Source organism: Schistocerca nitens, chromosome 9 (assembly GCF_023898315.1).
Source record: "Schistocerca nitens isolate TAMUIC-IGC-003100 chromosome 9, iqSchNite1.1, whole genome shotgun sequence".
Lineage (NCBI taxonomy): Eukaryota > Metazoa > Arthropoda > Insecta > Orthoptera > Acrididae > Schistocerca > Schistocerca nitens.
In genome coordinates this window covers 431,789,335-431,807,908 of record NC_064622.1, presented here as the reverse complement: position 1 = coordinate 431,807,908, position 18,574 = coordinate 431,789,335, and the positions used below count along the sequence as shown (strand labels likewise).

Genomic DNA, 18,574 nt, shown 5'->3' with positions numbered 1-18,574 from the left:
GAAAGCAATTCTGTTAATACTTACAGGAGCCTTACGTGAAATACATACATCAAAACAGTTTCGCATTACGTTGGTTCTGAGAGTTCCAGACCATTTACAGTAAATTGGAATTTAGATTGCCATAAACATCATTTCTGCCCTTTCTTATTGCTCATGAAAACCACACATTGCAAGTTGTACCTACAGTGAGACCTTGACAGGTGGTAGTCCAGAGTGCTGTACACACTGATACCTCTAATACTCATAATGCCACACCAAAACTGAAGCGAACCTCCACCTCGCTGTACTCACTGGACAGTGTGGCTAAGGCGTTAACCTGACCGGGTTGCCTCCAGACATGTCTCAAGACAATTGTCTGGTTGAAGGCATACACGACACTCATTGATGAAGAGAACATGATGCCAATCCTGAGTGGTCCATTTGGCATGTCACTGGGCCCATCTGTACTGCCCTGTATGGTGTCGTGGTTGCGAAGATGGACGTCAGGAGTGAAGTTGCACATCATGCAGCCTATTGCACACAGTTTGAGTCATAACACAATGTCCTGTGGCTGCATGAAAAGGATTGTTCAACATGGTGGCGTTGCTGTCAGGATTCCCCAGAGCCATAATCAGTAGGTAGCGATCACCCACTGCAGTAGTAGCCTTGGGCAGCCTGAGTAAGGCATGTCGTATACAGTTCCAGGCTGTCAAGGGCGATAACATTCTTTGTTTTGTGAACATTAGACATTTTGGTACCCACTCTACACAATTTACAATAACCAAAGTCCTCTGTGACAATGTTAAAGGGCTAGGCTCGAAATTAGTCACATTTTTAGAAAGGACAGAAATTAAGACATGAATTTTGTGAAAGTTTATCACTTATGTCTGAATGTCTTTCTTGATCACTTTCATCAAGCACATCTGTGCAATCTGCGTTACCAGCCTTGAATTCTCTGCACCATTCCCATACAAGTCATACAATCCCATCATCATACAAATACCACACTACAATGAATTTTTTCTCCACTGTTCCTTCAGCTTTCAGGTATTGAATGACATAACATACCTCATAATTGGTTGGAGAAGAAATAACTGTCCATTTACATTGCCTGCTGCTTACACAGCGATGAATAAGATGGCTGACACACAATGTTACCATCAGTCACCTATTTCAATAAAGAGTCCCATGAAACTATAATCATTTGTGTAATACTAATGACCAACCAGAGGTCAATTTATCAATAGCTCTAAGATTCCAGAATGAGATTTTCACTCTGCAGCAGAGTGTGCGCTGATATGAAACTTCCTGGCAGATTAAAACTGTGTGCCGGACTGAGACTCGAACTTGGTACCTTTGCCTTTCGCGGGCAAGTGCTCTACCAACAGAGCTACCCAGGCACGACTCACGCCCCATCCTCACAGCTTTACTTCTGCCAGTACCTCGCCTCCTATCTTCCAAACTTTACAGAAGCTCTCCTGCGAAAGGCAAAGGTCCCGAGTTCGAGTCTTGGTCCGGCACACAGTTTTAATCTGCCAGGAAGTTTCAGCTCTAAGATTTTTCATGGTGAACAGGTCACACCTTCATTTAGAGCCAAGACTTTTAGCCTACTCTAAGTTTTGGAGACCCTTCGATTGAGGACAAACGGCTATAATGATTTCTAGATGTGGTTTATTCCAGTGTGTCTCCTGAGGCATGCTGCACCAGAAGTGCCTCTTGATGCACGCTTCCCATCAGTACTGGTTAAATTCCCAGTTGTATGTTATTAAATTACATTCATGAATAGAATAGTCACACACAGTTATCACACACACAATAGTTACTCACAAACCAGTAATTGATCAAATGCCATGATGGTGTGAGATGAAAAGCAGCATGTTAAAATCTAATCCTTTTAATGAAATTTTATTATTCAATAAAAAGAACTGTAAACCTGACAGAACTGGGAAGTAACTTAGTTATATGACAAAGTATAGCTATAGTTCTTAAAAGTAGTGTACATGGTGTTCATGGTGCAAGTGGAGAAAGTGACACCACAAAATGATTTCCTGAACAGCTGTGTCGTATTGCTACTAATGTTAAATATGAACAAGAAAAGCTGATAATGTGCAAAATATTCATGTTGTGTAAGCCAATGGTGTAAATTATAGCATGAAGAACACACATCTGAGCAGTGGAATGAAGATACCTGATCCAAAGAAAAATTTACAAAAGGCACAGAACATTTGTTGGCAGCAATTAACATGGTATTATGAACACTACCGCAAAACTGATTCATGGAAACATCACTTCTTTTGTCACAAATTTTACCTGTGGGATTTCTTTTTAAAAAAATCTGCTTTCAGTATTAGTCTGGAAACTTTCATTATACACCTGTGCACATCTACAACCTGTATCTCAAGTCATGAAAAAGATTAAGAATAACTGTAACTGCTATTCAGATGTAACGTATAACAATAAAATCTGAGTCAGACAAAATCACTATCATATTTATGGGTGTTCAGTTGGTTGGTGCAGTAAAACTGATTCACCCTTCAATTGGTGCGCTTGTGGCAGTTAACCGCAAGATTTAGTTTCCTAATTGTATCACAGATAGCATTACAGTTGTGACCACATCTAGATACGCATTTGTTATTCTCAACAGATGTCACCACTTACTATATTTGTGCAATTCATGCTTTTAGCAGTTTGGTTGCTAACGTAGTTTGAAATATGAGTGTTGCATTTGTGGTGTGTTTGCCGCTACGTGCCTTGTGATTAAAGTGTTTTCTACATTTTTGTTTTTCTTATGCGTCAAGGCAGTCTTTTGTTATATTAGATACAATCAATATTTGAACTGAATCAAAGTTTCCATATGCAATTTTTATTACTTTTTACAATCTTGGATATTGATTTGCTGCAATATATTACTTTTATAAAATCATGCTTCATTAGGTCTCATTAAAGGTGTGGAAATGCAGAAAGAGGGCATTTGACAGGGACCATCTAATTGTATGTGTTGAAGACTATGAAAGTATTGTGAGAATTGTCAGAAAAATTACAAGAATCATCAGATTCATGTTAATCTGAGTCTGAAGAGGAAGTTATTGAAGAAGAAACCACAGCACTGACTCTGAACAATTAAGAGGAAACAGATGACCTCTCCCCCCCCCCCCCCCCCCCCCCCCCCCCCCCCCCCGGTTGAAGAGGGGAGACAACAAGCAGATGATTACAAATTTTATGTAGGAAAAGATAAACTATTTGGAGAAGTGAACTGCTTCCTCCTTCTAAAACCAAGGCCAAGAACATCCTAAAAGTTTTGCCAGGTCCAAAAGCAAGTGCTGAAATTACGGAAAAATAAACTGATACATTCTACCTATTTATTACTGATTGGATGATTGACAACTTTGTTGAAAATACAAACTGTTACATCCAGAATAGTAAAAGAGCTGAAGTCCAATATTCAAGAGAATGGGACTGCAAAGACCCCACTGAACAAGATATAAAGGCTCTTCTAGGTGCATTGTATCTAACAGGTATAAACAAAGGATTACATACAAATTGCTGTGAACTGTGGGATGCAGATTGTACAGGAATGATTATTTTATGAGCTCACTTCAGCTACAAGTGCTTTCACTTTCTGCTTTGAACTCTTAGGTTTGAAAACCTGGGTACCTGGAATGAAAGAAAATAGTGACAAACTAGCACATATTTGGGACTTCCATTAAGAGTTTGTCAACAGCTGCCTTGCTCTCTACAATGTCAGCAAGTTTGTCACTATTGACGAGATGTTGCATCCTTTCAGGGGACACTGCGGATTAATACAGTATATCTTTAATAATCCTGCAAAATATGGGATTGGGATTTATGCCTTGTGTGATGCCAAAACATTTTACACCCTGAACTTTGAAATTTACTGTGGCAAGCAGATGGCAGGACCCTACCTGAAGCCTAACAAGCCTAATGACATTGTGCAAAGATTTGTGACACCAGTTGGGAAAACAAACAAATCTTAAGACTGACAATTACTACAGTAGCTACCATCTGGCTGCAAATCTCCTTGGCAAAGGTTCTACTTTCTTGGGAACCATGAAAAAAATAAGGAAATATATATCAATAATTCCAAGCAAATAAAACCTGAGAAGTCAAGTTATGACTTTCTGGTTTTCAAGATGATTTTTGTATGGTCTAGACTGTTACTAAAAAAAAACAAAGGTGTGAAATTTTTATCAACAATGCACAGCACAAATGCAATAGACTAAGAAATTGAGTCAATTTGAAATACAATGTTACCAAAGGAAAAGTAGACACTGTAAAGCACATGAGCTCATCCTACAGCACTTCCAGAATAACACGACGATGGCCACTTGTACTTTTCTACAGACATCTAGATATTGCTGGCATAAATGTGCACATTATTTTCAAAGTAAACAATCCTGATAATAAAGACAAAATTTTTTGAAACATCTTGCTCTGGACCTAATGGAAGAACATTTGAATCAGAGCATTACTTGAGACACTTCTCAAGGATATTCATGCCTTCTTGACCAAGTATAGGCATGAAGAAAAGACCTAGGAGTTAACAAAACCTGGAATTTGTTACATATGTGGCAGGCATAAAAACAGAATCAAAACGGTGTGTATGAAACGCAAGAAACAGTGTCAGATACAAAAGTGTGCAATGTGAAAGTGAGCTGCAGATGGAAGTTAACTAATTTACTCACAATCATAAACAGGAGTCAGAGTTTATGAATGCTCCATTTCATAATGTGTTCCCTTATTACTTTCTTTTCGTATGAATCAGTGCAACTAAGTGACATAATGAAAGCAATAAAGAATATAATCTTGTTATAAATTACAATGACAATTGTAAAGGCAACAAATAAATAAGATTATTCTTATAGAGCCATATAATGTTATGTTTTCTCTAATAAAATGTAACTGGTGATTATATAAAGCTTATTTTTCCTAAGGTTAAAAATGTAATACTAATTGCAGTGTAAAAGCTGCAATGTGCCCACTCATGGAGGTATGAAAGACGAGCCCACGGAAGGGTTAAATTTGAATAGGAAGTAATGAGTTAATAATACCAAAATATGAAAAATTAGATTAAAAGTTGTAAAATACCATCTTACTGCATACATATCTTTAAGACAAAATAGGCAGTTCATAAGTGATATTTTGGGTAATATGCACTTTTCCTTTCATATTATGCATGAGTATGTGATCAGAGGAGTAACAATTCACATTGCAAATAGGTTCATGCTGCAGAAACAGAGATATTCTTGGAGGGTAAAAATATTTTTGAATTGGACATCCTGCAAAAAACACTGAAAATTTTAGATTCTGAGCTTACACCTTCAGAGACACCACTGGAGGCTTCACCAGAATACCGTAAGAATTTGGCTGAAGCTTTGCTATACAAGGTATGTCACTGGAATATTTAATATAGTTACACTAAAAGCAGACTCATGGTTAAAATGGAAAATTCTTGTCTGTTCCTTAAATTTACTAAGATTTTTATTGGTTTCATATTACTACTAGATTTTATGACAATATTAAAAACCATTGCAGTGTGTGCTGAGTATATCTCCGGAAACAGTACGACCTGTACTCAGAAGTGGAGGTGAACTGCTGAAGAGGCCATTATCATCTGGGAAACAAGACTATGACACACATAAGGAATTGTGGCCCCTTGGAAAGCCAGTGCCAAAAATTGAAGCTCTTGTGCAATGTTCTGGTAAATATTAAATCTATTTATTGGTTCAGTTTAATTATATGCATCAGTTTCATTACACACATGTCCAAAACAAATAGTATTTATAGTGTTGCTAACTTTAATGAGATGTGATTAGTGCTGCTCACACATGACATACTACTGGAGCTGGATTAAAGGCACCCATCTTAATGTGTCATCTTGCTCTGTTAAACAGCAGGGCTGTGAAAGTGCTGTAATTTATATAGTATGTCTGTCAAACAACAGTGAAATTTCCCAAAGTTGGGGAAAATAAAAATAGTTATGAAATTTCATAGAACACAGAAATAAGGACCTTCGAAGATTGCACAAAAAAAGTCAGGCAGTACAGAGCTCTGTAATACATACCATTAAAGAGACAGCAACAGCAGAGATAACCAATGTTTTTTGAACTTACTAATTAATTCCCTATAAAGGGACATCCATAAATTTTGGAACTATGCAGAACATGCACTATATTCAATTCTGTGTAACAGTCACACCAACAATTAATGTAGCACTTGAACAGGAGTTAGTAAGTAGAGTAGAATGCTCAATTTTAATCAGCAAGTACACTCACATTTGAAGTGAGAGAAGCTTCTTATTGAACTTCTCAGACAACAAAGTTCAATTAATTTTGTTCTTTATACAATTGTTGGGACTGGAAACAAAAAATCAACCTAATGAAATATTTTCATATTCCCACTTATTCCACATAAAATTGTTCCACAAGATGTTACTAACCAATTTGAAAGAATGTACATGTTGCCTGAAAGTAAGCAGTAAGAAAATCTACTAGTTCTACAGTTCCGTAAAAGAATCAGTCAGATGGTCTATAGAATATGTAATAAACAGCAGCAAGAAAGGAATCGGTTTACTAAGGTCATTTCTCTCCTTCCCTTCTTCCTATGATTTATTTAGGTGCATTTGAGCCATGATCTTAAATTACATTTTCTAATGTTATTATGAACATTTCCTTCATTTAAAAACCATTTATTTCAGGTGAAGCAAAGTATGTGAATGATGTACTCACTATTCCTGGTGAATTATATTGTGCATTTGCTGTAACTGAAATTGCAAATGGTCATATCAGAAGTATAGATGCCACAGATGCTTTGGTAAGTCCTTACTTATTGTTATTTGTTACATAGCAGTGGTAATCATTAAACAAGTAAAGACTTAAAGCATTCAGAATGATACTGATAACAAAGTTCAATGACTTTGGTTTCCAAAGACTGCTTCAGTACTAATAACAAACAAAAATAAATGCTGCACGGTTTGAGGCGTCATCACAGATTGTGAAGCACCTCCTGCAGGATGTTAGTCCTCCCTCAGGTGAGTGGAATATCTGAAGCTAATCACCAATTTTCAAACCTATGAAAATTAATATAAAATAGCTATGTAGCACATGGAAAGGGCAAGGCAAGGAGAAGTTAGAGAAAGAGCTTCTATAGAAAACACTGATACAGAGGAATTAAGGAAAGCATGCTTGGTTGCACTTGAGCTGTGTATTACATTAGCATATTAACTGTTTCTAAGCAAAGTGTAGAGCAGAAGTTTTAAGTTCCCTGTCCATCTAATGCTTAGTTCCCTGAAAGAAAAAAATGTGCCTCCAAAACAACTCTTAACATTTTCTTTCACACACCTACGGTTTGTAATGAGAAAACTGTTTGGTGTACTTCAGCTTACATTGTTATTTCTTCAAGATAAGAACTGAAGTCACAGGCAGTAATTTTTAAAAAATCTGCTCATTCTTAACTATTCTTGTCTAAATCTGAAAATCATACTTTTAAACTCCATTTCTATGAGCTGGTGAGCACAACCAAAACATATATTGTAGTTTCCACTTTCTCATTTTGCATGCAGGAGAGAGAACTTAATAACGTTACACATTCAATTTGCCCTAAGTTTGAAATAGCTGTTAGTGATGCACAGGTGTGATGCAGAAAAGGCACATGATCATGTCTTGTTCAGAGTTACATTCAGGGCACAAGCCATAGTGCTTTTAATGTCTTGTACTTAAGTAATTTTCTTGCTTGGATTTGAACTGATTTAATTATGCTGTACAGTGGGTATTGCATTCTGCTTAAATTTTTCAGGCTGTTCCAGGTGTAGTTGCTTTTTATGATGCAAAAGACATACCAGGAAAGAACAACTTTTTTCCTAAAATGATTTTTAGCTATGAAGATGAAGAGGTAAAGCACTAATTAATATGAATTATAATGTAATGCTGAATTGTATTCTATGGGGAAAGGTAAAATAATGTGGTGATTACTGTTGCAGCTATTTTGTTCTGGGAATGTTAAGTACAATGGACAACCAGTGGGGGTTGTTGTAGCACAATCTCATGATACTGCAGTCAAGGCTGCTAAGTTGGTGAAGATAGACTACGATGTTGTAAATAAGCCTGTAATTCACTTTAGAGAGGTAATAAAGTCTGGTGATAAAAGTAGAATGGATGTAGCAGGAGAAATGAAGCCAACAGAAACTGGACGTAAGTATATGGCCATTGGTGCAAAAAGTGATAGTTTTTAAAATGTAATAGTTGTTTAATATAATACAGTTAATGACTCCCACACACATTTGAACTTGCAAACAATGTTTACGATCAAATTTATTTTATAATTTGAGGACTAAGTTTGCACTCTCACTTACCTTTTCAGGCTGTATGTTTAATGTGAATAATAGGATGATAATTTAAAGGCCACAATTAGTGTCTCCTCCTGATCATGACAATGGCTTGGAACTCTTAATTTTTCATTGACAAAACTGTGCAGAAAAAGATTGATTACCTTCCTCAGCATAGAAATGATGAAACTGCTTCAACCCTCTGCTACATGCGCGATTTTTTACCTCCACTACACGTGTGTGGACTGAGTCTGCATTGCGTTTTATACCATCTTCATGAACAATTCTGACATTACAGTTGGCAAATATATTAGTCTGGATAACATAAATAAAACAATGAATTCGTAAACACAATGTATTTCAGCATCAGTTGTGTACATAAAATATTTTAACTCATAATTTACCTGTAAACCAAAAAGAACATTTATTGTACTTGCTGAAATTTATGTTAATTCTGTTTTTTTCACTATTCCTCCAAATGAATATTAACCAACACTTATCTTAAGTAAATTAGTTCAGAAACTTAATCAGAAAACTATAGTTTACAGCCTCACTGTCAATTCGAGTAAATAACTCGTGGTGATTGCCATTTTCACTGCACTCACTGCACAGATATGTACCGACATGTTCCAGGCATACAAATTTATTGCACACATTGCAGGAAAATCTCATTGGTCTGTTTTTTTCCTATAACAGAAGTTGCATCTTCCTCAAGCTGTTGTTTGTGGAGGTCTAGGAAGATCTTAACTGTTGGAAATCCCAAATTTTCCTTGATACAGTTCTTGATGTTCACCGGTGTACTTAGATGATTGACCTTCATTGTCATATAATCATGCAATGGTTCTTTGGCAAGAACTTTTAGATAGGCTTTTCTGAGAATTGTTGAATCCGAATTGCTCTTGTAAATTATGTATCCATTGATTCCAGCAACATTTAGAAGAGAGGAAAAAATTATAAATGGCCACCTTCTGGTAATTCTTGTCACAGAGTATGTACATTTCATCTCATCAACTTTATCCACACCAAATTTAGTCTTGTTATAAAATGTTATTATTTCCGGCTTGCACTTTCCCAAGTCACTATCATCATCATCATCATCATCATCATGTAAAGTAGACAGTACCAGAACGACCTTGTCTTTCTTAGGTTTGTATGAAATCAGTATCATATTCTTCCTAAATGCAAAAATGCTGGATTCCACAGGGCAATATTTTGCTACAGTCATAAATGGAGGAATTTCACATTTTTTCGAATTGTTCCAACCATTGTCAGCTTGTCATTTTCCAACAAGTCAGCTGCAAGTGGAATTGATGTGAACCAATTACCACACGTTACATTTCTGCCAGATTTGGATATGCATTTCACCATTCTTTTGACAATAGCATGAGGGGTGTTATCACAGAGTTAAGGCCCATCCACTTGCTTTACACAGTATATTTCTAAATGGTTGGTATAGAACATTCTTGCATCTGTAAGTGCAAACATTTTTATACCATATTTTCCCGGTTTTGATGGATTGTATTATATAAATCCACATCTGCCCCTGAATGCATCCAGCATTTCAACTACTGTAACTAGTTCTGATAAACTGTTTCTTGTAGTTTTCATTGAACTGATCTATCAAGAATTGGACAGCAGCTAATTTGTCTATTTCCTTCTGATGAGCTCTGTTTGTGACGTCAAATCTCAGACACGTCAGCAAGAAACAAGAAAAGGAGTCCTAAACAAGCTTTGATTTCTGTAATGTTAGTGTCTGCAGCATCTCTTTCTCTGGAATATTTAGAATGGATGGTAGCAATGTAAATATTAGTGCAGCAAACAATTTCTTCTAAAATGTCATCTGTGAAGAAAAGTTGTAAACAATCAATTGGACACTTGACATTTTTTGCTTCACCTATGACTCCCGGTAAATACCTGACAATATTATGTTGAGGTCTTCTTACTCTTCTGTTTTGGACTAGAGGTTGATGGCTCCATTGCATACCGTCTTTCCCAAAATACAAGTCAAATTTTCGATAGAATCACTTTCGTCCAGCGACTGTTCACTATCTGAATAGTGATCACTTTTGAATATTGACTCCAGATCATTACATTCTTTATTACCAAGCTCTTCGTCCAACCACTGCAAAACCTGATCGTCATCCACTGTTCTTCTGAAAAAAAAAAGGGTGTAACTTATTTCACTAATCGGTGTTGGTCAATGAAAAGGCTCATAATTGTACGACAGTTGAGATAATAAATAAATATAAAAGTTTCTAAATGTAATATTATAAAGAAAGTAACCTCCTTGCCTGCAACACATCTGTAAAAGAACTGATGATAGAACCGCGCCACACAAATGCACACATGTGGACTGACACTCCGCACCTCAAGAGATTGCTGCTTCTGGCAATAATGACTAACTTCAATTGTTGCCAATAATTCATTACAGAAGGAGGGGAAGGTAGAAAAAGCTGCTAATGGAAATCTTGAATTTATAAGTGATTTTTGATGGAAAGATAAAACTGCGTACTCACAGTCCACGGTGCGTGTAACGGAGGTTAAAATGATGAACATTATATTGTACTTTGATAGACAAAGAAATCTGCTCACAAAGTGATGGCAGAACAACACACACAAAAAGTTTTAGGTATGCAAGCTTTTGGAGCCAGTGACCCCTTTTTCCAGGAGAGCGGTTGAAGGGGAAGGAAGACAGGTGAAGGAAAAGAACTGGAGAGGTTTAGGAAATGGGGTAGAGTTCAGAAAAGTCATTCAGAAGCCCAGGTAAGTAGACACTTACTAGACCTCTTGCTTCACCTGTCTCCTTTCCACTTCATCCCTTCTGCTGGAAGGAGTCACTGGTTCCACACGTTTGCATAACTAAAACTTTCTTTAAATATGTATTCTCTGCTGCAGCTCAGTGGGTAGAATATATAATCTGTCAAACTGTTTAAAAATGAGTTATGAACACCTGAGCAAAACACTTACCATAAAATGCTGCCATTGAAGAAATTTTGATAAAAGTGTGTAGTAATATCAGAAGCACTAATGATTTCTGATTAAGAGAAGGCATAAAATGATGATTTTGCCATTTGAAGTTGTTTTGTGATTTTGCCTGCTTATTAAAGGTACATCACATTACACTGCAAGAGGGAATATTAAGTGTTTCATGAACTATGGAAAGAAAATACAAGCAAGAAATACTTCTTAATACTTACGGATGTTCCTATTTTTTCTTTTTCTAGTAGTTAAAGCTGGTCAGTGGATTCAGTAAGTAATTTGTTACCACCTAGTGGAGTCCATTTTGTTGTCTCCAGAGAAAATGGAAGTGTTAATTAAATTTAATTGTATTACATTGGATCCAGCCAGAATGCTTGGTTACTGACTAGCTTGCTCCAAATGGATATTTGCAGTACTGTCATACATTATAAGAAATTTGATAAAAAAAGGGCTAACTCCTTCACTGACTATTGTGGTAAGCTTTAAATGCCACAGAAAGTGGCATTTTCTGATACTGCTATTGTTCATCATGAAACCTTATATTTAGATGCAAATGCCTTACTATCACAAGGTATTTAGTGCCTTGTGCCCAATCCAAAGGTTAGTTCAATTCAAAGCTATTCACTTACTGCTTCTTCAGCTCTGGTAAGGATATTTTTGTGAAATATGGCAAGTTGCACCATGGTATGGAGGTCATATTGAACTGTGGGTCCCCCTAAAATTGGTTGGGTAAGTTGGGTCCAACGTGGGAGTGAGGCAAGGGCAACCCACCTATGAGGACCATGACTGTAGCATGTATTGGAAAATGAAATATATTTATCAGATGTGTGGCAGTGACAGTTAAGTCACTGATAAAAAAAAAATTCCAAATTCATTTTTCCTCCCTCACAAGTCATAACCAACACTATTCTTGTTGCTTGAAACAAAATTTTGATCTTAAAAACTTTACTATATCCTTTCAACAGTTCTGTCCCCTTAAAAAAAACCTCTATCCAACTATAAATAAAACCAGATTTATAAATTATGCAGTATATACTAGTCTGCATATTAGCTGTTTCATTCCCATAAATTGAAAATTCTGTAGTAGATAGAAAAATTTTCTAGTTCCCTACATTTCTAATCCCTCTGAATTACACAAATATGATGATTTATGAAAACTGTTGTATTTATCAAATTTTTTATAAGCAAAGCACTTGGCTTCATGCACCTCTTCAAAATTTGCACCTCTTTCCAACAAGAGCAAGCAAGGTTCAGTGAAAACGTAGGAAGCATGTGTCTCCAGATAATTTTGCTGTGATCACCACTAAAAGAAACATTCTGGAAGGCTTTTTCTGCTGCAGTAAAATAATATAGGTAACTGCTGTGAGTTCCTGGGGATGAAAGCAATGAAAAATGGTCTAGTAACTTCTGTGAAACCAAGAATGTAAAATGAATTTCTGTGTCTGCAGAAAAAAAATCTTTCACAGGAAAAGAAATTACTTACATAAAACCCCTCAGGGGTTCATCATTCATTTGCTGAGTACAGGCTTGGTGACCCTGGGGTTCCTGAGGTGGGGACTTGTGCCACCAGTCCTCTTTCACCGTAAGCTCTGGTCATACTTCAGCAACCACTGTGCGGCACAGCAGTGGAATGTTCTGTGTTTTGGAGAACAGGAGTCTTGGCTTCACCACAGGAACACAAGGAACATCAAGGTGTGCTACATGTTGAGGTGGTGAATGGCTGTTGAGGTAAACCAGTCTTTAGCGGGCAACCTCTGGGGCAGCTGCCACCCCCCCCTCCCCTGCCCCCCATTTGTATAAGGTTCTGCCTGGCCTGGGTCAACAATTGTTTCCCTAGCATCTCATGGGATCCCTATGGAACTCTCTCATGAAACTACTACTCCTGACGAGATGGATGTACCACCAGGCAGCACCTACACTCTCTCCTCAGAGAGCTCATTTGGTGAGTCCTCCCAAAAAGAAGCCTCAAAGTAATAGTAACAGGGCATTAGTGTGCCATAACACTTTCATTGTACTGTCCGCCCCGATAGCTGGTGGTTAGCGTAACTGATTGCCGTCCTATGGGCTCGGGATGACTTCCTGGCTGGGTCAGGGATTTTCCCCACTCAGGGACTGGGTGTTGTGTTGTCTTCATCATCTCATCGCCCATCTGGCATGCAGGCCACCCAATGTGGCATTGAATGTAATAAGACCTGCAACAAGGCGGCCAGACCTGCCCCATAAGGGGCCTCCTGGCCAATGACGCCAAATGCTCATTTCCATTTACGTTTCCATTGTACTAAAGAGAAATAGGGGAAGCTTTGAGAAGATATCCCCTTTCTATATTCACAAGGCAGTGGAACACTTTTAGTTGAAACTGCTAATTCCAACTAAATATCTAAGCTTCTGGCATGTAAGGCCTTAGGTGACTACCCAGTTGAGGCTGAGTTCCATAACACCCTTAACTTCAGTAAGGGCTTCATTATCTGCTCCAATATAATGGCAGTGGACCCCAGGAGTTACATGAAGAGTGGAAGAAACTGAGTGTCATGGAGGTGCAGAATTACATGAGGAGAGTCAATGGGAAGTTGGAAAAATCAGCAATGTTTATTCTAATGTTTAGTATTCCAGAATTATCCAGAAAATGTAGGGTTTACAACGAGGAAAGGAACTTTTGAGTTGAAAGTAGATGCATACCTTATGGTGAAGCTAAAAAGGCTTTCGGAGCCATGCAACCACCAGTTTTTGCAACTTCTTTTGCATCAGCCCTTAAGACACCAATCGCTAAGTTTGATGCCTCCCCACAAACTCAGACCCCAGATTCAAGTAAAAGCACATGCACTTGTTAATGTATCTGTGGGGGAAATGCTCCACTTGAAACTGATGTCATTCAGAAGCCGTCAGCAGTAGTCTTACCACCTAAGCCACAAACCACTCCCCAACATAAGAAGCCAACTAAGCCATCCCCGCAACCCAGGCAACTGCCTCCTCCTGTCAGTAAAGAAAAAGTCCTTCAAAAACTAGTTCAAAGTCCAAGAAAGTGGTAGGTAAACCTTCAGATCAACGAGCTCTCTCACTTTGATGGAGACTATGCTCTTGAGGATATGGATTCCCAATCAGAGGAGCCAGAGAGCACAGAACTGGATAACATTCCCCCAACCTCCCTGGTAAATCACCACCTCCGAGGGAGAAAGAACAGAACCACCATCGCTAACTAATGGCTTCCTAAGGGACTTCTGTATTGCAGTGGAATTTAAATGGATATCGCTACCATTAGGAAGAACTGAAGCTGCCAGTTTAGGATAGACCTTTCTGCATCTGCTTACAAGAAACACATCTTAGTCACAGACACATTTGAAATTATGGGACTACCACATATACAGGAAGGATGATACAACTGGAGACAGGACTAAAAGTGGAGTGGCTATTTTCCTTGACGACAGATGCCACTCCTCTCCTGTCTCTCTTACCATAACCATGCAAGCAGTTGGTGTGAAAGTTACCCCTCCCTTTAGTATCACAGTGTGTTCTTCCTACCCGCCCTCTAATGATGCTTTGGATGCAGACACACTGACAGACCTCTTCCAGGCACTCCAACACCCATTGTGGGGGGTCTTCAAGGCCGAAAATGTGCTATGGGACTCAGCTACTATCTGCTCCATGGGTCGGATGATCGAGCGACTTGTCCATTCTGAGAACATCTGCCTTCTGAACACGGGTCAGATGACTCAGTTCTCCACAGCTACAGGGTCTTTTTCAGCTATTGACCTCAGTTTTTGTTCCACAGCTATTACAGACTCGATTAAGTGGGAAGTGGCTCCAGATTTACATTCTAGTGACCACTTACCTGTGTGGATCCATCTGCCGACTAGGACGGCGGCCAACAGGTGACCACGCAGGTGGATGATACATTGGGCTAATTGGTTACAATACAGTCAACAGGCTATTTCTGAACAAAAGGATTGTGCACAGGAGGTGGTGGCCCATATTACTCAAGATATCCAAAAGGCTGCCGCAGAGTCCATCCCCTGACCTAATAACCACCTCAGATGACAGCCTTTACCTTGGTGGAATGATGCCTGTCGATAGACTATCAGGGCCAGATGGACAGCTCTGCAGCACTTCAGTGTCCAACTACAGACAATCTGCATGCCTTCAGGTCTGCGAGAGCACATGCAAGACAAGTTATCAAAGAACGGGAGAGGGCTTCTTGGAGGGAATTCACTACTTACATTAATCGGTCCACTTCTGCTGCATATGTCTGGGAATCAATACGACAGACTTCAGGCAAGGGTAATCCACATGACCTTATGGCCTTGTCAAATAATGGGGTCTCGGTGGACACGCCAGAAGTCACAGCTCACATTTTAGCTGAACACTTCTTTACTGTTACTCTCACCCAGACAAGCTCCTGCTGTTCAGGGATTCCATCAAACTGCAGAAATGAGGAAGCTGAATTTCTTCTTGTGTAATGAGGAAGTCTACAACCTTCCATTCTCCATTTGGGAACTGGAATCAGCTTTATCTTTAGCCATAAGACACTGCTTCAGGACATGAGATCCATTATACCATGATTAGATTAGATTAATACTTGTTCCGTAGATCATGAATACGACACTTGATAATGATGTGGAACGTGTCAGGTTAATGAAAGATGTCTGTACAAGATATTACACTACACAAAATATTGCATGACACTAATTTTTAAGTTGTTGTTGTTGCTGCTGTTTTTCCCTTAATTTATATCTAAAAATTCAGCCAATGAGTAGGAGGAGTTGTCATCTAGAAATTCTTTTATTTTTAAATGTTAGTTGGCTATCTGTCGGGCTTCTGATGCTGTTTGGTATATGACCCAAGACTTTTGCGGCAGCATAATTTAACCCTTTCTGTGCCAAAGTCGGATTTAACCCTGCATAGTGAGGATCCTTTCTCCTGGTGTTATAGCCATGCACACTGCTATTACTTTCGAACTAGGTTGGATTATTAACAACAAATTTCATAAGTGAATATATATTGTGAGATTACTGTGAGGATCCCTAGATCCTTAAATAGATGTCTGCAGGATGACTGTGGGTGGGCTCCAGCAATTATTCTGATTACACGTTTTTGAGCAATGAATACTTTTCTACTCAATGATGAATTACCCCAGAACATGATGCCATATGAAAGCAGTGAATGAAAGTAGGCATAGTAAGCTACTTTACTGAGATTCTTTTCACCAAAATTTGCAATAACCCTAATAGTATACGTAGCTGAACTCAGACGTTTCAGCAGACCATCAATGTGTTGCTTCTAGTTTAACCTCTGATCAATGGCCACACGTAAAAATTTTGAAAATTCTACCTTAGCTACAGACTTCTCTTCAAAGCCTATATTTATTACTGGAGTTGGGCCATTTACAGTATGGAACTGTATATACTGTGTTTTATCAGAATTTAAAGTCTGTTTGCTGAGAACCACTTAACAATTTTGTGAAAAACATCATTTACAACTACATCACTTAGTTCTTGGTTTCTGGATGTTATTACTATACTTGAACCATCAGCAAAAAGAACTAACTCTACATCTTCATCAATGTGGAATGGTAAGTCATTAATGCATATCAAGAATAGTAAGGGACTTAAGACCGAATGCTGTGGGACCCCGTACTTGATAGCGCCCCCCCCCCCCCCCCCCCACCACCAGTTTGAGGAATCAGCTGTTGTTTTAACATTACATGAACCACTTATTTCAACTTTCTGCATTCTTCCAGTTAAGTATGAATTAAACCATTTGTGCACTGCCCCACGCAAACCATAATGATTTAGCTTGTCATCGTCTTCTTCAGTCCTGATACTGGTTTGACGCAGCTGTCCATGCTACTCTATCCTGTGCAAGCTTCATCATCTCCCAGTACCTACTGCAACCTACATCCTTCTGAATCTGCTTAGTGTATTCATCTCTTGGTCTCCCTCTACGATTTTTACCCTCCACGCTGTCCTCCAATGCTAAATTAGTGATCCCTTGATGCCTCGGAACATGTCCTACCAACCGGTCCTTTCTTCTTGTCAAGTTGTGCCACAAACTCCTCCCCAATTCTATTCAATACCTCCTCATTAGTTATGTGATCTACCCATCTAATCTTCAGCATTCTTCTGCAGCACCAAATTTCAAAAGCTTCTGTTCTCTTCTTGTCCAAACTATTTATCGTCCATATTTCACTTCCATACATAGCTACACTCCATACAAATACTTTCAGAAACGACTTCCTGACACTTAAATCTATATTCGATGTTAACAAATTTCTCTTCTTCAGAAACGCTTTCCTTGCCATTGTCAGTCTAAATTTTATATCCTCTCTACTTTGACCACCATCGGTTATTTTGCTCCCCAAATAGCAAAACTCCGTTACTACTTTAAGTGTCTCATTTCCTAATCTAATTCCCTCAGCATCACCTGACTTAATTAGACTACATTCCATTATCCTCATTGTGCTTTTGTTGGTCTTCATCTTATATCCTCCTTTCAAGACACTGTCCATTCCGTTCAATTGCTCTTCCAAGTCCTTTGCTGTCTCTGACAGAATTACAATGTCATCAGCGAACCTCAAAGTTTTTATTTCTTCTCCATGGATTTTAATACCTACTCCAAATTTTTCTTTTGTTTCCTTTACTGCTTGCTCAATATACAGATTGAATAACATCGGGGACAGGCTACAACCCTGTTTCGCTCCCTTCCCAACCACTGCTTCCCTTTCATGCCCCTTGACTCGTATAACTGCCATCTGGTTTCTGTACAAATTGTAAATAGCCTTTCGCTCCCTGTATTTTACCCCTGCCACCTTTAGAATTTGAAAGAGAGTATTCCAGTCAACATTGTCAAAAGCTTTATCTAAGTCTACAAATGCTAGGAATGTAGGTTTGCCTTTCCTTAATCTTTTTTCTAAGATAAGTCGTAAGGTCAGTATTGCCTCATGTGTTCAAATATTTCTGCATAATCCAAACTGATCTTCCCCGAGGTCAGCTTCTACCAGTTTTTCCATTTGCCTGTAAAGAATTCATGTTAGTATTTTGCAGCCGTGGCTTATTAAACTGATAGTTCGGTAATTTTCACATCTGTCAACACCTGCTTTCTTTGGGATTGGAATTATTGTATTCTTCTTGAAGTCTGAGGGTATTTCGCCTGTCTCATACATCTTGCTCACCAGATGGTAGAGTTTTGTTAGGACTGTCTCTCCCAAGGCCGTCAGTTGTTCCAATGGAATGTTATCTACTAAGGGGGTCTTGTTTCGACTCATGATCCTGCGTGAAGAGTTTG

The 18,574-nt window shown here is 38.5% G+C and overlaps 1 protein-coding gene across 1 annotated transcript in view; it reads left to right on the top strand.

The window, feature by feature from the left end:
* LOC126203472 (uncharacterized) overlaps positions 1-18,574 on the top strand; it is a 151,895-nt gene that overhangs the window by 75,221 nt on the left and 58,100 nt on the right. The window contains exons 11-15 of the mRNA XM_049937790.1: positions 5,217-5,384; positions 5,533-5,698; positions 6,695-6,810; positions 7,792-7,887; positions 7,976-8,186. Coding sequence (XP_049793747.1) covers positions 5,217-5,384; positions 5,533-5,698; positions 6,695-6,810; positions 7,792-7,887; positions 7,976-8,186 — 757 coding nt within the window. The remainder of the gene's footprint in view (positions 1-5,216; positions 5,385-5,532; positions 5,699-6,694; positions 6,811-7,791; positions 7,888-7,975; positions 8,187-18,574) is intronic.